The 20,881-nt window shown below is 42.4% G+C and overlaps 1 protein-coding gene across 9 annotated transcripts in view; it reads right to left on the bottom strand.

The window, feature by feature from the left end:
• Nucleotides 1–10,203: 10,203 nt before the first annotated feature.
• The window catches only part of LOC112456342 (amyloid beta A4 precursor protein-binding family B member 1-interacting protein), a 126,618-nt gene continuing 115,940 nt past the window's right edge, over nucleotides 10,204–20,881 (bottom strand). For 8 of the 9 annotated variants that reach the window (XM_025018806.1, XM_025018804.1, XM_025018807.1 and 5 more), the window contains 8 exons: nucleotides 18,991–19,158; nucleotides 18,641–18,796; nucleotides 18,162–18,395; nucleotides 17,527–17,756; nucleotides 17,252–17,404; nucleotides 16,550–17,062; nucleotides 16,062–16,436; nucleotides 10,204–15,985 (listed from right to left, as the gene is read on the bottom strand). In XM_025018806.1, the coding sequence (XP_024874574.1) occupies nucleotides 14,615–15,985; nucleotides 16,062–16,436; nucleotides 16,550–17,062; nucleotides 17,252–17,404; nucleotides 17,527–17,756; nucleotides 18,162–18,395; nucleotides 18,641–18,796; nucleotides 18,991–19,158 (3,200 nt within the window). In that variant the 3' untranslated portion in view covers nucleotides 10,204–14,614. The remainder of the gene's footprint in view (nucleotides 15,986–16,061; nucleotides 16,437–16,549; nucleotides 17,063–17,251; nucleotides 17,405–17,526; nucleotides 17,757–18,161; nucleotides 18,396–18,640; nucleotides 18,797–18,990; nucleotides 19,159–20,881) is intronic. The other variant, XM_025018805.1, reaches the window with a different exon arrangement.

Here is a 20,881-nt window from a genome sequence, read left to right as displayed (position 1 = left end):
AGCGCTGGACCAAGGTCCACTCTCACTTGCCGGCAAGGGAGGGGAGAAGACGCCGGGACGAAGCGAGGGTTGATGTAGAAGGGTGCAACGCGGGGTGGCCTTAGCGGAGTCGTAGGGTGGCAAGGCAGGGGGAGGTGAGTGAGAGCGAATCGAGAGCGAGAGTGAGTCGGGCTGCCGAGCCGAGCCAAAGGGGATGAGACGCCAAAGGGTTCTCTCGCCCGGAGAAAGTGAACAGTGGTGGTCAATCCCCCGATATTGCCGAGAAAGTTACTCCCCCGCAAAACCAATTTTATTGCTCAAATAAATAAATTTAATGTTTCTAAAAATCATAACGATAATAATAATAATAATAGAAACTATACCGCGTCATGCAATTATTTGCGAAATTTACGTTGTAATATTGGAGAACATCACATATTACATATAATGTATTACTTAATTATATAGTTTATTTGTTGCTAAAAAAATGGACTAGTTACTATTTCTATTTTACAAAATAATTTGATTAATATTTTTCAAACCGGTTATTTGTATTTACTCTCAATTTCTTCAACCAGATTCAACGAGGAATGCGCGACTTCTCTGCTATTGGCTTGTCAGGATAAATTACAGAGACTCTTTTAATTTTCAAATGTGACTCGGAACGTGCAATTGCACGTCGCATAAATTGCACAAGTGCTGCAGTAACGGCGCGTTGCACGCAATTATGCTGCTCACGCCAGACACGCAAATATTCAGGGAATAGCAATCAACCTTCAGTTTTTCTCTACTGACAGTCGATTTTGACACTTTTTACTGTACGGAACAAACAAGTGTATCAGCGACCGGATTCTTATTTAGATGTTCTTATTTTTTATAAGTATATACTCGTATATATATATTTCTTGCTCATCTTAGCATGTCTACAATAAACAAAAGCAATTGCAATTTGCATTGCATTTACTCCTATTGAAACATCTTCCATAAATGATAAATATGCAAAATAACATATTACTAAAGTTAATATATATATATATAATAATTATTCAAAATATCTTATTTAAATGTAATCAAACTTCAGAGTAAATTCAAAGTTAATCTCTTCTGAATAAAGATTTAGAATAAAAAATCTAGAAAGATTTTTATTTATATATCACCTTTTTGATATTTTAGTTCGCCAACTTCATGCGAGAAATTATTCAAGAAGCTATTTTCAAAATTAAATCTTTTCAGGTTTCAAAAAGCGCGATGTAGCTCTTTGAAAGGAACGACTTCATAAAGACGTTTTCAGAATATAAGACATCAGCGTTCCAAAGAATTAACGATCTACAATTAAGCTTAATTGAAGTGGAAGGGATTGAGCTTTGGCGGAGAAAGTCCAACAAGAGAATCCGATGCTTTTATCGGGTGTGAATAATATTCGAGCACAGAACTACGCGGAGTGAATATCGGGACCTCGAATAAGCTCTCCGCCGCGAAACGAAGCTAAGGGTAAGGGGTGGTGAGAAATTTTTTGGTTATTGGACGACCACATCGTAGGCGGAATCCAAAAGGAGGGAATATCCGAGAGGGATCGGGAAAAGACGAGCATGCAAATGGACCGACCGACCGACCGACCGGTCGAATTTTCTCGAGGCACGTTCTCGGAGTACACACACGCGTGTGTCGCAGGCGTGTGTATGTGTGTACGTAAACACGCAGGGGGTGCGCGAACGCGAGTCTTTTTCTCTCTCTCTTTCCCTCTCTCTCCGTTTCTCTCTTTCGCGCTTCTTGCTCGGTCCTATCGTCCGCTCTCCCTCTTTTGTATTCGTTTGCGAACACGTAGAGCAGCGTATTCGAGGAGGCGAGCGAGCGGCCATCCTTCCTGTGCGAGGCGAAACTAAGGGGAAATTGACCGACGTGCAGTGGTTCTCCGTGGTCCAGGAAACTGCAAAGTGACCGGCTTTAGTACTTCCAAAGATACAGGGAGGGTACTTAATTTAATCCTACATTCCGCCGAACGATATGGAAATTGTCGTATATGTCTTAAAAAGTGTCTTAAAACGTTCAACACAAATAAAGGAAATTTCGTGATACATTTTACTATAACAGCACATCTGTAATAATTAATAATGTTAAGATTAAATAATGTTAAGATTTTGTAAACTACATTACGTGAAAAATTAGGAAAAGATTGCTAAATCTTATCTTAAAAAAAAAGACGGATGACATTTAAAATTAAAATAGTAATTAGCACAGTACGTTAATCTAAAAAAGCATTTTACGATTGACGTTGATATAATAATTTTCTTTATATTTTTAGATTAGAATATACATATAGTTAAAATCTCGGAATTTTATAAAAATATCCCCCATATATAGAATCAATAAATACAGATCTTTTTTTACAAATGTTTTTGTTTTTTTATTCATTATTTATCAATACTATTTCGCACTTTGCTAAAACAACATTGGATCAATCGAAAAACGTAAGAACGCCTTCAGAGCGGAACAAAAAATTTTCTTTCCTGCGAAAGCCTCAGCTCCTCTCGACGGATGCAAATCGCGAGGGTTTGCCGAGAGGACTAGCCAAGAGGCCGCGGCGGGACGAAAGGAAGGAAGAAGGATGGACCAACCGCGGGGGTGCAGGGTGTAGAATGGCTCGGTAGGGTAGGGTGGCTTGATATCGGCGAGAAGGTGAGCTTCGGAACGCGATGTCCGGCCTGGTCCAGCCGGCAGGAGATGCGAGTATTGATCTAGGCTCAGACCTAACCCCCGCGGCCCCCCCTTCTTCCGCCCTCCTCCTCGGCGAACCCCGACTACCTCCTTCGTCTCCTCTAGCCTCGTCGCGAAGCCACCCCTGCCTGTTCCTGGAGGTCGCCGAGACCGAGGGAGGAAGAGAAAGTGCGGGAAGACAGAGGGGTTGGGTGTGAGGAATGGTGGTGAGGTAGACACGAGGAGGGCCGAGGGGGCGGCACGAAGGAGGGTGGAGGACCTCGAAGTCCGGCTTGCCCGAGCTGGCCCCCTCGGCTACGCACGTTCACTCTCACCTCCTCCACCTCCGGCCGCCTCCTCTTACATTAGACACGCTGCAGTGGTGCTCATCCTCCCGTCTTAATCCTCGCAGGACAAGCTTGGAGGTCTTATGAAAATGGATTGCCAAAAGCATAAATAATTTTTAAAATGTTGGTAACTTTGTAAGTCGCGAGCTACAGAATTTTTAATACTGAAGAATAAATTTTGAAGTCCCTTTACAAATTAATCCCTGTTTTCTTCATTATCTTTTATAATTCTAGAATTTCTGTGCAGTTAATAACAAGATTTTATACGATTTTACTATATAGGTATATGAACAAATACTCTTCTTGACATTTCTTAATTCCTCTGAAGAATTATTCAAATTATCTGCTTGAAAATTGCAACATCAGCTTCTACATCGATATAAGATTTGCCGGGCTATAGAATGCTTTTAGCACGACCTTGAACGTGACTCTACAACTCGGAAGCACGATTAGCGACGGCGTTTATGGTCGGTGCACCAGTGGAGCGAGCGACGATAACGTCGCAGCGAGTTACTCGAATCCCAATAAATCCAACCCGCCCTTCGCGGCCTAGGAAGCCTGCATGAGCTCGCTCCGAGATTAGTATTAATTTATAGCGCTGGCAGATAGGATAGAATGCGGTGTTGGTGGCCGGCGCTGGCCGAGAATGGAAAGGGTGGAAAGTGAAATTTCGTGGGCGCCGGAACAGGACCGGGCCGCCATTTCCATTTTCCGCGCTGATAATTGCAAGCTGAGGATTCCGCTCTCGCGCGAATAGACCAAGTTTACCCTGCTTGCTCAACCGTGTATCGCGCGCAGGTTTCGTCGAAGTGATAAAGTAATCGAGATAATCGCGGCGTTCGTTATTGTTAATTAACGTTGATCATTTGGAAATTGCCCCAAGAAATTCTCTGTCGAAAAATCGCGCGTACTTGTCGGGATAAAAGATAACTGACCGACAATGCACTCCTGTCGGTCGCGTGACATTTTCTATCCTTTGCGATTTCGTGGGTTAAAAGATTGCTTCCCCTAAGGTTGAGACGGGCTATAGTTGGCTTGCGGCTTTATCTTATTAAAGACGTAACAGAGACGCCTGTTAGGGATGGCACGCGGCGAGGGAGAAAAATGAAGAAAAGGCGACAACCTACCCCACGAACCATCGGTCATCGCCCAAAACCTCCCCTGTCGTTTCTACCCACCCTCTGCTCCGCGATATCACCCTGTAATGAATCTGTCTCAGAACTACGAGATTTCATTTCCTTCTTCCCTCTTTCTGGAGAGAATACAACGAAATCATTTTCGCGACTCTAGACTTTGCAAGATAAATGATACTAACTTTTAATATGTTTATCGATAATATAATATATATATATATTAGAATTTTATTTCTACTTGTTGCATAAGATTAATTGTAGCTCGGTACATTCGTGCTTTATGACATTTTTGACAAATTACTATATACAGAACATTATGAATCATCTTTCTTAATCAATGGAATTTTTTGAACAACAAAAACTTTAAGCATGAATACAGGAATCTTATCCTGACACAGGAATCTTGTCCTGACGTATCCGCTTGTCTCTAATCGCTGAGAGAGTGAAGTGGCATTCGCTTTCTCGTACGGCGATAAGAGAGAACTTGCTATCCCATTAATCGAATTACGACGAGTACATCCTCGAAACTTCCGGCCGCGGCATTCGGGAGGAGTATCGGAAGTCCGAAGTCGTCGTGGGAATTGAAACCTCTCCTGGGCGGGCGGCGGCAAGCCGTGGTCGATCCCGAAGAAGCTTGCAAGGGACTCCCGACCCACGAAGGAACCCAACGATGGCGACCCAGTCCCGAAGACTTTGACCCACATCATATCGCTCGTTTTTGCTTCTCCGCCTCCACCACCTTCCGAGTTCCTTCCCTCTCGAGACTATTATCTTAATCCCATACATCCTCTTTAAGAGACCCCGCTCTCTCAAAGACCGTCTTCTCGCCTCAGTGCTGATCTTACCGTCTCGCGTGATGTATGACACTCTGATTTTTCTTCATTTCTTCGCGGATCTTTAATTGAAATATGAGAAGAGGAAAAGATCGATAAAGCAACCGTGCTAAACAACTGATAACTATTGATAAGTTAATTTAACCGTAATGATTTTATAATAGCTAATAACTTTATTATTGAACACAACCACTCAGTTAATTCTCCGTTAATTTCGATTAATCCACTCGGAAATGTTTATTGTTAATTTTACAAACACAAACACTTGATGAATAATTAATGTTGTTTTCAACAAAGATTGGTGAATTAATGATTATTATTTCCACGGTAAACAAAATAATAACGCCGGGCTGCAAACAGGTTCTTGAAACACGTGTTAAATTCGAAGTGCTGCATTACGCACCGGAATGGCATCCACCGTGAAATTTACATTCACACGATATCGTAGGCGGTAAAGAGGAAGTTACCGCAACGAGCGGTGTCGTTTTCAAGGTCGCGAAGTACGGGCCCCGAGAGCGATAGTCGGGGACCACCAGCGGTCCGCCAGGGGGCATGCACACTGACCGACATTCCTGCGGTCGCCGAGGTCCTTGATGGAGGAACCTAGATCAGAAATCACGGTCGTTTCACACGCGATGAGATCAAAAAAGATGGCAACAATTCGTGGTATTTAACATTGGCGCCATTGTCGAAAAAATTTTTAATTTTTTTTTTTACATCCGAATTATATCCGAAAGATTGGATTTGATCTCCAGACGATGAATAGTTTGTCCGTCGTTAAAATAACTTCTTATCTTAATCCGTAAAGATTCATTGACGAAGGGACTCTGAAACCCGTCCGTCATTAATACTTGACATTTGTATGCCGCTTATTGAAATGTTCACATGGTATATGTATAAAGAACGCAACAACTACCCCGCGCTTTCACATTTTTCTCGCGAAATGCGACTGAATATATGTATCCGCAAGTTTTATGACAGAATAATGCAAAACGTTTACATGCCCGCTGTAAAATCGGCCTATATGTAAATGGGAACGTTTATAAGAAGCGACGTGCGTCGCGCCCGAATAATTTACGCGTTCTCCCGCGGACTTACGAGACGCTTAAAGTGTCAGACAAGCTCGGGGCGCGAGCGTCTTCCCCCCTTTTCTCCTTTCCGCCCCGGAATCTTAATTCCGGTAAAACGTCTCTCGTATCGGCGATCGTAAAGCCGGTGGCACTTCCGCCGTAAGGATGAAGGAGGCGCCGGCAGAGAAAGAGGGAAGAGAAAGAGGACGGAAACGAGAAGTGGCAAGTCGAAACTCCACATGGACGAAGATGTGCGATCGCGACGTCGGGAGTCGGGGGTGCCACGAATTTATGCTGATTCGGCTCTCACCGAACTTTCGGGTAATCAAACTTAATTGACTCCCGCTTGCCGGATATACAAACTCGTTCGCGAAGTCGATAAAATCCGGCGGAAAAATAGCCCGGGGCTCCTCCTCAGGTCTTTCCTAATTTCGTTATTTTGTTTTTATTAATTTAGACCCCGAGGGCTCTTTTAAAGCCATGATTTATACTACTTGACAATTGAGTCCGGAGTAATTGGAGAAGTGTTTTGACGAATCAAGCTGTGCAGAAAAAGATATGTTGGAGTGAACATCAATCAAGGGAATGTTAATCCTCATATCCTGTACTAAATATTTGCTTTTGAAAGGATTATAGGATTAATGAAGAAAAAAACGTCAAATTTCTTATGACAGTTCATGATGCACAAGGCACTTCTTCAAGATTAGCAAGATTATACCTAATCCTTCAAAACGAAAAATGGAATTCTTCAAAAATTACAATCCATAAATACCTGCGTAAACCCTTGTTATTTCTTTACACGATTTTACTTGTTATTTTAAAAGACACTTATAAATTCCTAGCTAAACCAGCTCTCAATTTTTTGTCAATGTTATACATTCCGAGTATTCGGAAATAGGCTTTCAAGAAATGCGCCTAACTTTTTTCTTCAAAGCACACACCTCAAATATTCTAAAGAAGTAGAAATATGACCAAATTACTGCACCTTTCGTTCCCGATTTTTTTCAATATAAGAAACAAGAAATCGTTTTCCACTTCTTTTTCCGCTTGGAATATTTAGCGGAGATCACCTCGGTCCGCTGTTTCGCTAACGATCTTTCGCGGCGCGACGAGTTTGGCACGTTCTTGAGCAAGTGGCGCGATTACCAGTTTAAAGTAGCTAACTCGGCGTCGTCGTCGTCGTCGTCGTCGACGGCGGCAGCGGCGACGGCGGCGGCAACGGCGGTGTCGGCGAGCTCTACTCCTCGTAAAATTATCTGTAATAAAATCATGATTTACGCCCGCGTTCCTGGAAAGCGGGCCGCTCAAACGCTTCATTCCGCGCTGTGCTCCTCGTCCTCCTCGTTCTCCCGTCCACTCTTGTAGTTCGCGGATACGCCGAGGTCGAAGACGACGGGAACGACGTCGCCGTCAACGCCTTTCGGCGCACTCTGACCTTTCTCGAGGATTATATTATCTCTGTGAATTCATCGCATCGAGAAGCATTGGTGGCATCGCGTATCGTATTCACAGTTCATTTATAGTGATTTACGAAAAAAATTCGCTTATACTATCGTTATATAGCATCTTTCCTTATCTTTATGCGCAATAAAGTTTGAAATTTCATTTCCTCGAGTTTGTCAAGTTTGCGGTTTACTCGTTCAAAGCTCGTTTCGGCTCCTAGATTACTGCCCTTAAAATTAATTGCGCCGTAATACTTTTATTAATATCGGAATTCGCATCGGCGGATTTGATAGACTATAATAATATTTTATTAACGCAATTTCGTCGCGCTGTGCGTCGCGGGGGTCGCGCCGAAGTTACAGCTCTCGAAAACGCCGGACGCAGTGACGCAACGAGGAGAAGGAGGAAGGGAGGGACATTTTATGCGCGCACGTGGGACACTTTTACAGAATTTGGAAAGCAAGGAAGACCGGGAATTTCGGAGGGAACACACTCGATACCGACCGAGAAACGTATAACATCCTCCACCTCGAGCCCCCTCGATTCCTCCTTGCTCGCAACAGCGACGCGCGTAAACGCTCGAGGGTCGCGCATGACGTAAACGCAAAGTAGAACGCAGGACTGCCGTAAGTCGTAAAAAGAATCCCATAAAACTGTAACCCCCTTTCCTTCCTCGCTCCCGGCAATTTCATATATTTACGTCAATCTTCCTTATGTTAGGAAGTAAAACGCAGCAATTCAGCAAATGTAATATGTACGTGCGACCGCCGTAATTTCACGGAAAAGCCGCCCCACATGCTGCGAATAATTGTCCATCGATTGTTACTTACAATATTGTTCGTCGAGTCCCTCGGTTTGACAGGCGATGCTTCATCGATAATACTCTCGCACATTCTTGAGTTGAGAAATATTTGGAGACTTGAATGTGAAACTCGACATGTTTGACACGTGGCACATTCGTAAGCGAGATAAGACGCATGTTAATTATATCGCTAATCCGGAAGATGATTGATATAGCCATCACGATTTAGCGAGGGTACCTAATTACTTCTGTAACTTATGAAATAGTTCAGCGTATGCATGCAGATGTTCCTCGTCTTCCATTGAATCGCGACATTGAATCATTTTTATCGGAAACTGACCCAATGATAAGACGCGTTGCGAGAAGAAGGGCAGACTGTTGAAGGAAACATCAAACGCGTGACTTACCAGTTTTCTTGTTTTCGCGACTTACTTTTTTAAAAAGTTGAATTCAATTAGAGTACGCACAAGACGAATTTATATTATAGATCTTTTATATTTAGTCACCCAGTCGTTTTTCTTTTGTTCTTTCTTTCTTAAAAGAGTAAATATATAATTGTTTTATTCAAAGTGTAGAAAGAATAAAGATATATACAAGACTGAAAGTAATAGACTGTAAATCGAAACAAAAACCGAATGTAGCTTCAATCTCGTGTGAGCACCCAGTGATCTCATCCTTTTTTTAGAGACGACTTTATCCGCTTTACATGTATAGCAATGAGTATCTCACTTATACGAGCGAAATATTCCGTTTGCTAATCGATTTTTCTACGAAGCGACGTCAAGTGATTCAACATGGTGGCTCTTATCACGAACTTTTATCGGGCCAACTTAATTGCGGGCCGGTCGCGACAAAGAATCGCCAACAAAGAACGCGACAGATGAATTATGAATCATGCTCGGTGACGCGAGGGCTATCGTTAATGTATTAGAATAAAAAAGAGGAAAGAGAGAGAGGAAGAGAAAAAATATCGAAGCGAATATTCGTGCCGGCAGTCACAGCTTTACGGTGAACCTTGGCTTACGCGGCGAGAAAAGCTGGAAAATTCAATACCGCGCAAGTTTATGTGTATCTACGAGCGCGTCCCTCACACACGGCTTGAGAATATTAAAAACGAGGGCTTTTTATTAAGGCGCTTTTATGACCGGAAGCGCGCATCTTTTTGCCACTTATATGCCCGCTGGCAGAAGGGTAAGCATTCGGTTTGAAATTTTAAAGGAGAGAAGGGAGGAAAGAGAGAAAAAGAGAATCATGCTAAAAGAGTTCGCGCAAGACGAAAAAGACAAGATATGTAAAAAACAATAATTCTATATAAAAATACGTATAATAGAAAATCTTTTAAACAAAAGAAGCAAAATTATTTCTCGGCAATCGTGCGCGTTATCTTGTAACGTAACAAGGAACTTATTCAGATATGATTTTAAAAATATAGTCAGATTAGAATTGACAAAAGCCATTAAGTATTGCAATTTTTATAAATATAAATATTTTTCGTAATATTTTATCATTGTTATATTTATAATTAAAATTAAGAAGCTTCTTTCTACTTCTCATGACCAACGGTTAGTATTACCGATGGTTAATAAAATTGGAAAATATTTTAAATTATATAAAAATATAAAATAATAAATACAATTTTTCTTTTTCATATGTAATATTATGAAATTATTGTGACGAAACGTTGCAACTTTTATGAAAAAGTTTCTACGAAATCTTTGCTCACACTGTCGGTAATTGAAAACTTACAGAATATTACAAAAATTATAATGAATAAAATTATAAGTATAATGAATAAAAATTGTGGTCTATCAACAATAAATTAAATTTCTATAATATAAACTTCAATAATAAATATCAAGCGTCAGATACGGCACAAGGGAGAGAAAAAATGGTCGTCGACCATTGAAATATACCAAAAATTTATTTACATAAAAACATGAATATAATACCTATAATATTTCAACTGCTGCGCATTTCTTTGTTCGCTCGGTACGCGTTATACCTAAACAACTGGCGTCGGGTCACGAAATAATGTCAGTATTGTCACAATTTTTTTAAACACACCTGCACAGAGCGTATCCGAAACAACCTGCAATACGACCTAGAGTCTAACTGTTAAGCTACATCGAATCGATCTGATAGCGATGAGAACGCAGTGTTCGAGGTCTCTCATCTTCGAGATAACTGACCGAAGCGATTTTCTCGAGGCGAAACAATTGATTGAACCAAACGAAACGCAGTGAAACTTCGTCTTTCGCAAGATTCGTTTCCCTTCCAAAACCTTCGAAGGCTCACACTTGCCTCACTCACTTCACTTCTCCTACGCAACAATGTATGTAAAACACGTTTGTATCATTGTTCGGCAGTGCGAACATCACCGACAATAATTTTCCCTCGTGGTGTACCACAATATTTACAGAATTATACGAACAACTTAGAGTATGCAATCGAAATAGGGCCGACTCAAAAAAGCTCCCTCCTATCTTGTACAAATATTCTTCGATGCGAAAAAGAAACATATTTTTCTCGTTCGCTAAATCTACTCGTGAAAATTGTTGTAATGAAGAAAAACGCGTTTCGCAATGAACGACTTCTTTGTTCCGCTTGTTCTTAACTTGACAGATTTCGACATCGTTGATTAATCTTCTAAGCCGACCCCGTATACCATAATCAAAATGTTATAATTTCTGTTAGTAACCAATAAATCATTGTTATGCTTTCTCGCTTTCTTCGTTCCCTACAGATTCCTATTGCCAATTGCACTAATCTCAACGCGAAAGCTTCAATCAAATTATTGTTCACTGGAAATGGACGATCGATTAATTCATCCATCCCGAAAATTAAGCGATGGCCAGCACGCGTACATCGAATACTAAAGCTACCTACACAGATTGCCTGGAGTGTTCAGCTCGGCGAAAGTTCCTTAAGGAGTACGGATACAAAAGAAGTTTTTATCTCGGCACGCGCCAGCATTCCGAACAAGTCCCGTACCAGTCCCTCTTTCAATTTACTTGGAATAAGTCGGCGACGTGACCGCGCAGCAAATTCATGGCAACGTAAAAAAAAAAATTCCATCAAAATAAAAAATAAAATTATTAGAACGCTAGTAAATCCATCTCAGATCACGATGGAAATACAATCAAGTCTAAAAACACAAAATGAAACCGAAATATGAAATCTTAATTCATATAAAATTAATATAAAATGTACTGACTGTCGAAATGTCTTCGACAAATTGCTTGAAGAATAAGATTTCGCGAGTCGCATTCCAAGCGCTGATTCCAAGAGGCACTGATACTCGCACTCGCGGGAAATATATTTTAGAAATTCGTATGAAAAAGATCATTAGTCTCTGTAAAGTCGATATATTAGTCTCAAAAATGCATTTATATTATTGGTTCAGTTTGATTAAACCGCGCGTAAGGCGGGGATATAGTTAAATCGACATCGACGGTTCCACTTTAAGTTAGTCTTTAGCTATTATTATTAAGTAATTCGATTGTGTTACAGTACGCAGATTCGTGCTCGTTTTCGGCGCTCGCTCGAGGGAGCACGTCCGGTGCGAGATCGTGCGGATCTCCTTGAAAATTGGGAAAATTTTCGCGCACAGGCACGGCGTGAAAAACCGTAAAAAATTGTATGGTTGCACATTAAAAAACGCAACCCTTTATAAAACTGGAAAATCCTCACGCACATACACACACGGTATTTTTTAGAAAATTTGAAAAATTCTCGCGCGCAGGCACGATCTGTCAAAAGTGATCTGTCGACCAAAGACGGGTCGATAAGTCACTTGCATTAGTATCCCGCACACATACGCAGCATGAACTTTAGATAAATTGTTTATTATAGATTATCGTGGATATGATCTTCTCGGAAATATCGAAGGATTAAAAATTAGAAATGGTTCGTTGGCTCGAAAAACTGGTCGATGAACTACTCGTAACGTTGAGTCCTGTAGTTCCCTATCCATATATTCGCGTATATAACTACAGCGAAATATATTTGTATCAAAATTTGTTGATCTTACAAAATACTTTCTACGTGTTGAATATCGCACGAACGGGCTTTCTCGAGCGGCTACCGATCTTCGTATATAAAAATTCGACGATACAGAATGCTCCGTAAGTCCGAAGAGTCGTTAACTTTCACATGTAAGTCATGCAAACGTGATACAAATCGAGATATAAAACTACATCAGCTACGCGACCTTCAAAAAGGCTCGGCTAGTCGTTGCTGAAGATTCCATTCGTGATCACAAACGGGAAGCTACGCACGATATTGTTCCTCGTCATTGGCTAGCGCGACGATCGTCGCGATCGCTCCGACGCATATTTCGCTTTCTCTCCGGTCGGCGACGTGAGACAATCGCACGTACCTAGATCGCATTTTTCTTCGTCTAATTCTAGGAATCGGATACTTGAAATAAGATAAAGAGAGTTAGTTAAATCGCCCACCCAACAGGTCCAGCGGATAACTAACACTTGTTAAATGCGTGTTCCTTTCAGCAGCTTCATTTAAAGAGTTATCCAAAGAATTTGTTATTATCTATCTAGCCTCCAGAGTTAATCGGTTCATCAAAGACTCGCGCGAATTTCGGCAATTCTTCTCATTTGATCCACCTGGATCCGTCAGAATGACGTCGTCAGTTTTCCTTCGTTATCCAACGAAAAAGAAACGGAAAATGGCATAAACGAGATCTCGCGTCACGCGCAGTTCACTCTGACGACGGGCGAGTAAAGTTATCGTCACGTAGTTCTATTGGGTACAACCGATGAACGTACGGATAACCGTAAATCTCGTCATCGTGTCCACATCGTGAAGCGTGTTCCGATTGTATAATACAACTACACATACAGTATCCAAGTTGATATAACGATGTAAACGCGCGTACATAATCAGTTTATATACATATATACCTATGCACAAGGATGTGATCGAAAAAGACGCTCTAGTCGTATAGAAGATAAAGTTGTCTTCTTTACCGTTGAAATACTTGCGCTGCGAAAAGTCGGGTCGCTTCCAGTTCAAGCTGAGATCAATTTCGCTTCGCGGCGACTTTCTTCCTCGGCGTATCTTCGAGCGTTGCGGTTTACGCGTTATAGATTATGCGTTCCCTTCGTTATATTCTTTGGGAATACAGTTCGAATCATCAAGCCTTTTATTTTGAAAAATTCAAGAAGCGAAAACTTGAGACAAAAAAATATATATATAATATATAATATATTACATTTTTATTCCAATTTTTATTATTAAAGCACGTAAAATATTTTCGCGATACTCTTGAAGCAATATTCTCTCGAAGTGAATGCCAAATCAGCTTTTTTTTTAAGTGTTGGACAAAATTATTAAAAATTATATTCGGACACGATTATTCTTTGACCGATAATTATTTCATTGAATGAAACTTGAGAATACTTCAACAGATCATATTCGCACATATATATTTTTTATTTTATATTATTTATCACATCCAAGTATATTTGAGAAAATCGCAGACGAGGCAGTTAGCGGTTATAAAATTTACGCACAAGCAGAACTCCTTGATTCTGCATAAAATCATCGGTTAGTCCCTACGTCCTGCCTAAAAAAATCGTGCGTTCCGTCGCGTTGCTTCTCATCGTCTCCTCTCTTTTTTCCCCGCGATCCTTAGATCAAAAGCGCGTGGGCATAATGCTTATGATTTATATCACATCCTTCGTATGTGCGGCAGTGTTCCTTATGTGTTGATCGGCCATGACGCCATCGAATCTCTGTCGCGGGCTCGAATTCAAGATTCAAAGGAGCGTTTACATCATTCATCTTTCGGTTCGTGTTCAGCTCTAAACGACAGTTACGTTACGCGGGTCAAGAAAAACTTCCGGTAAGGACGGTTCGTCGACATTCATCCTCTTGCACTTGTAATTTGTCATGATAATCTCAAACTTCTTATAATTTTGTTGCTGGTAATTTGAACGGTTTCTTCTCATTAACATCCATATAAATAGATTCTGTCAATTCAGTTCTTTCCCAAACTGAAAGAGCCGTTCAGAACCGAAACTGAATATATTTTCCTTTTAAACTTCCGTGTGCGTGTCCGAACGATTTCTTCTCTCTCGTTTTTTCATTCGATTCTCCAGCACAGAGCCCGGCAACGAAACCATACAATCTACTCTTTATCGGAGAGACGTTTCTCTTCTCCCATTGACGATTCTCTCTAGCAGCAGCGATGGACTCGATGTACCGACATCCGTCTCCGTTCTCATTCCTTCCACCAGCCGCAGAGACAGCAGTACCATCGCCTCTCGGGATGGGGCTGAATTATCTGCTATTGTCAGTGCATCGCTCTGGTGGTGGTCAGATGCGTGGTCTCGGCCCTTTTGGGCGGCGGCGGTGGCGGTCGCCTCTTCCCGGCAATCGCGTTGACGATGTTCATGCTGCGATTCTCGTCGGCGAATCTCACCGTCGTCTGCCGGGCCGGGCTGGACGCGTACTCGACCGGCGCGTGAGGATCCGTCGCGTATACATTCTCATACAGATTATCCGCACCGTAGTGTTCCTGCACCCAGTTTGACACATTGGTTTCCCTGTAATCGGCCACGGCGGGCGGCGGGTCCCGAAAACCGAGCACCTCGTGCGGCGTCGTCGTCGAATCCAGCTTGCACTTCTGCGCAACCTGCCACTTTTTCCTCATTACCCTCTGGAGGTCCTTGAGGAAATCGCCTGGCGGCGCCTGGTCGGACGCCGCCAGCTTCTTCGGCGACGTGAGCCTGGTGCTGTCGGATCTTCTAGGCGGCGTCGGCTTTCGTTGCGGTAACGCAGGACTGCCGGGTTCCTGTTGAGGTGGTAGATTAAATGAGATCTTCTTGCCGGTTCCGGTCTTCGACTTGGGCGACGTCGGTGGTTCTTGAATGGTCACTCGTCGTTGCGGCTGCGGACTGGAAGCGGCCTTCAATTCGGCCAGATAAGGCGGCGCCGCGTAATGACCGGTTCCTTGTTTCATAGCGCTACGTCGGACGGTGTCCATATTGGGATTTGGCCTGATCGTCTGGATCGTGTTGTGATGACCGGACTGGTATATCGATTCGACCTTGGAATTTTGCCGGCCGAGACTCTGGGAATTGGTGTGTGGCGGCTGAGTACCATAAGCCGGCGGTGGCACGAAGGGCGGTGGCGATGTGAAATTAGGCGAGTTCGGAGTGTAGGTCGGCGTGCTCGCCGTCGATCCTGGATAGGAACTGTGCGGTGAAGATACGGAATTGGCGGTGTTGTTCGCATTATGAACATTTGGAGATGCATTCGAATTGTAATTCTGGACCGAGTTGCTGTTCAGCGCGATACTATTTGTATATATTTGATTGGACTGCGACCTGGGATTGGGAGTATGCGTAGGAGTGCTCTCGGGAGTCACAGAGTTCGTAGGGGTGGACTGCTTGGGTCTGGCGCGACGTATCGTTCCGGTCTCGCCGACAAGCGGGCTGGGCGGTGGCGGTAGAGACGCGAGACTTAACGAGGAGCCCGTGAGCTCCGGCGTATTGCAAACCGGAAGTTCACCGGGTGCCGGCGGCGGCGGCAGAGAGTCTAGTGAGAGATTCGAGCGGAACATCTCGGGGGGTGGCGGCGGAAGCGGCTCGCTGTCAGACTCGATTTCCTCGGCGACTCTTGATGGCGACGGTGGTGGTGGCAGTGAGGTAATTGAATCCATCTATAGGACACAAACTTGTTCGTTACATATCGGATAAATCTTAGGCTATGTTAAATTCTTTAGTAATATAAATTACCATGCACACTTGTATCGGACTCGTCGGTGTCTTCGACTCTTGACTTTCCGATCTGCTGTATCCCATAGGGCTCGCTCTTTCCCTCACCGGCGTGCCGGGAGGTACTGGACTAACGGGCGTCGCGTTTCCAGATCTATGATGTCTCTTCAACGTTCCGGATCCGTCAGAATCAGTGCCGCTTCGCCGACGACTGTGCCTCCTAGTCAGCGTACCGGATCCCGAGCTCGTCGGACTTGGACAGGAGTCCGGCTCGTCTCGAACGGTTTCGCCGACCTCTTTCAATTGCCTCGTAATCGACGTGAGGGGCAACTTCGGATTCATAGACGGCTTCCGCTTTATCGTGCCGGTTGGAAACTCACCGCATTCGAAAGCCACCTGCCAAACAATTAATATGCGAGAATTAAATAATTGTAATTATGACGCAACAGTAACAGTCGCATATAATATTTTTTAATAAATTTATTTTAGCAATCAAAGTATTTAATCACCTCACAACTACTCGGTGCCCCATCAGACAGGCATCCGCTAGAGCTGGAGCTGCTCGCTCTGCTCAGCCTGCCGTCATTGTTGTAGCTCTGCCGTTGTTCCGGATTATAACTCTGTCTTTGTCCGTCATATTGCCTCGTCGTGGCGACTACCGTTTCGTTGCTGTGCCTCACATTCTCCGCAAACTGCCTAGCGTTGTCATTCGTCGTGTTATACTGGGTCTGATTCGGCGGGGTAGCGATAGAACTGACCGAACACGATCTGGCGTGTGCTAACAAGTCCAGATCTTCCTGCGCCAGTTCGTCTACGAGCGCCCGATAGTTCTCCATCAGCTGCCTGCCGTACTTTGCCACGCGGATGCCAACCATCCATCGCTCCAAGGACGCGTTATCCTCCGCGCAGAGGAATTTGATGTACTTGGTGGATTTAGGCTGTTGCAGCCGTGGATGCTTCACGGCGAAGCAGAAATCTGTGGGCGCCTTGTATTTTTTTCGCCAACCAACGCCATAATAAACCTGGTTAACAGTTAGCGACATTCTTTATGGAATCGACTTGCATAATTCATGGCTGAAGAATTTTATAGTAAATAATTTAAAGAAGGAGATCATACAATCTTAAGGTAGAACGAGATATAATGAATATAGGATGCAACTTGTACAACCGCTAAAAATTATTGAGAAAGAATATATAAAAGTATGGCAAACCTGATTAACGTCGAAAGTCGCCAGGCAGATGAGATCTCGAGCGGTGCGCGCTTTTTCCTTGGGCCAATAATAAAGACCAGAAGCTCGTAGAATGAAGTGATACCTCTTCCAGCCCTTCTTGCTGTCCGATTTCAAGTACAGCGGACCCTCGACCTGGAACCGAATGGTAATCGATGCAGAGGAGAAGTGGGATGTATGTCAACGAACTCGTTACCATCGCTCAGTCCGGTTGCCAAGACGCAACGAGATCGTAAACACGTCATCCCGCCGCTTACCTCGGGCACGCCGACGTTGCTGCTCGAGAAGAACTCCTCCAGTAGGATATTTCTCGAGTGGTCGTCGTACTCGCCGCCGCCGCGATCTGTGGGACCGAGAAGGAATCGCTCGGGCGTGAGAAATAGCTGTGTTTTATCCGGTCTCTCGACGAAAAGCAACTTGTTTTTGGAATCCCTGGTCCACAGCAGTAGATTTTCCACCAACAATTCGTGGTCCTCGTAAACCCTCTCTGAAAGTTTTAATAATATCTCGTTCATTACGTATTCTGTTCTGCAAGTCAACGTCGATAGTGCAATAAAATTTCTTGAAGCTTGCGATGGATTCTTTTCAGAAAAAGTTCCAATAACATGAAGAAAAAATTATAGATGTTATGTGTTGGATGTAATAACGCGCTGCTTGTCATTTAAAGTTACATAATACATATATTATATATAAAATATATCTATTCAATGCTATTTTTAGTAATAATACATAAATATAAGAAAGGCTTTTCAAGCTCTAGTAAATATCGATTAAAAATAAGAATGTCGGCATTAAAAATTAATGTTGCATGTAAATATTATCCAGCAGAGAATAATTGTTGCGCCACCAGTCTAGCAATTAGCAGTCGACAAATAGAAGATAATAGACTCACCCATGAAGAGATCGGGCAAGTGCTCGACCACGGCCCACTTTGGATCCATTGGCACGTGGTTTTTGTCCGCGAGCAACCTACACACGTGTGCGACGCTCATCCCTTCGTCGACCAGGAGGCTTTTACCGCTGCCGTCCAACGTAAACGCTTTGATGAAGAGCTTCTGTACGCTCGCCTCGCGCATCTTCTCCAGTGCCAGGCGGATCTTCTCTGCCTTCGCTCTACTCGCTGCATCTCAAGAGATAATTGCAAACAAATTTACTCATGATGCACGATCCCATCTGACATAGATATAAATACAAGTAAAAATAGAATATTTGCCGTCCAAGTATTTTAAACAGATAAAATAGCGCACGTAAAACGAACGAATTTAAAGAAATGGGATTAACAAAATTTAAATTGGTCTCAGTTAAATCGATGACTCAATTAACGATCTGTAATTATCGATCACGGCGTAAAGTAATAAAATAAAGACTCACCGACAAGTTGGTGTGGTTGTTGCTGAGGAGCTGTGTGCATGGCGGTCTGAGGTGGCTTGTGTCCGGAACCGCTACTACTTGCCGAACTTTCGCTGGACAGCATGGACACCGTGTCCGAAAACGCACTGTCGTTATCGGGACTATCAGTGCGCATACCTATAATAACAAGATCAAACATAAATGCATACAAAGATAAAATATTTTAAGCTTCATTATGCGCTATATATAATATAATATAAAATTGCAAGTAATATAAAGTAGGTTGCTATATATAATTTAAGCAACAAATCAAATACAATAAATGCGAATAATATATCGCAAGAAAATTTCATTGATATTCAAGCCCGTACCTCCTTCATTTTTGATGTCAGTGCTGTCGCCCGGATTGATCCTTGCGCTGGTGGGTCGTCCTGGCCTTTGTGAATCTGCCGCAGGAGTGGCGGCGATGTCGCCGTCGCAACGTCGCTCCAAAGCGCACAATTCACCGAGAATCGCGTCCAGGTCGACATCCTGAGAATCTGTAAAAGTACCATTGACATGTGTTACATATTTTACATTGGAAAAAAAGTTAAAAAATACACAGCACATTACTCTGCATAAAAAGAGCGATGTATAAAATTTTCAACGCTAAATTACTAAATTAGCAATATATACATATTTACAATTTAAAAATTTATACGTTATTGGAAATAATGTGATATCTAAAGTCTTCAGTCTTTGTTTATATATTTTCAATATATTCTGAGATTGCATTGTTAAATCTATGTTTAGAAGCATAAATTACGCAAGATACAACATTAAAATATTTTAATTCCTGTTCGTTATCATCTTATCTTAAATCTACATTTACATTATCTCTTTACGATTATTAATCAAAGACTTCGCCACGGTTTCTTAGGAAACGGTAAAGGTAAATTCGAGTCCCCGAGTGTCTGTCCTTATGCAAGCTCATGTCATGTACACGTCATAATTATACCACGTATCACTATCAATATGTGATAGCACGCATACATGGAACTCTTCGCAGCAATTAGCGAAATTAGCAGTCGGCAATTCTGCAGCGGAGTGTCTCACACGTGGATGTTCCAGTGTATAATGCGACATATACACTGCTCGAAAAAACAGCGGGTATAATAATCGCAAGGTTTCTATCGAGCTTTTCATCCACATATTAACGTTATATCAGTTGAGCTCTTTTTTTAAATGCTGATTATTTATTATCGATGGTAACTTATAATGTAGAGACTAATTATAATTATCGATATAACAAAGAAAACAATGCAATTTAAATTTGCATATAATTACGGTCAACTGCCCAGTGAGGCAGTTGTGCAAATATTAAAATGTAAAATCGTAATACACTTGAAAAAAGAAAAGAAAAGTAAGAAATGAATATAAAAATCGAAAGAATTATTTTCTGATGATTTTCTCTGAACTGAAACCAAAACGCACGTAATCGTACTTACTTCGCGGAACGTTTCGTAATCACGTTGGATCTGAGTAGTAATATGAATTTGTACAATTCACGGTAGGCGTGACACTCCGTCGGGTCGCAAAAGAGCGAGCGAGGACACTGTTGGAGATGCCTCTCTTTCGCTTTGCTGATACCGTAAGTGAGTTTCAGGTCGCTAGGAAAAAGTGCGGCGCGACGTGATTAATTGATAATGTGCGAATTAGTGTCAAGACTGCTTTCATGACCAACATAAAGCGACGAGGCTTCTCAAACTTATCAAGAAAACTATAAGCATATCAGAATCTGTGTGTAATTTTATAACGATTAGTAGTCCAAACGATAAAGATTTACGCGATATCGTAAAATTAATGACACAAAATATTTAAAGGCCATTGTGAGAAAGTGCACGTTGCTGCAACTTTGATGACATTCTATTAGATAACAATACGATAATATAAAGTACAATTATACTATATTTTAATTGAATTATATATATATTTTTGTTTGATACTGAAATAAACTTCTTCTCTCAGCTTCGACTTGATTTCTTACTCTTCTGATTTAAATCCCTTTTAGTCTCGACATTCGAGATATCAAACAATGGCAACTTCTTGCTCTTTGACCGTACGTTCTATTGCGTTTTAATGATTACACGCGATTGTATAGGCGCATGCAATTTAGCACGCAGTTTTCTGCAACTTTTCAGAACGCGACTCCTCGGCCGACGACGCCGCGTCGGTGAGTGACGTGCACCCCGCGGAATGCGAACGATATCGCCGCGCAAATCG

The sequence above is a fragment of the Temnothorax curvispinosus genome, unplaced genomic scaffold (genome assembly GCF_003070985.1).
Source record: "Temnothorax curvispinosus isolate PA1 unplaced genomic scaffold, ASM307098v1 QBEX01006756.1, whole genome shotgun sequence".
NCBI classification, from domain to species: domain Eukaryota; kingdom Metazoa; phylum Arthropoda; class Insecta; order Hymenoptera; family Formicidae; genus Temnothorax; species Temnothorax curvispinosus.
The sequence above is the reverse complement of the archived record's forward strand: the minus strand, read 5'-3'. Positions and strand labels throughout refer to the sequence as shown.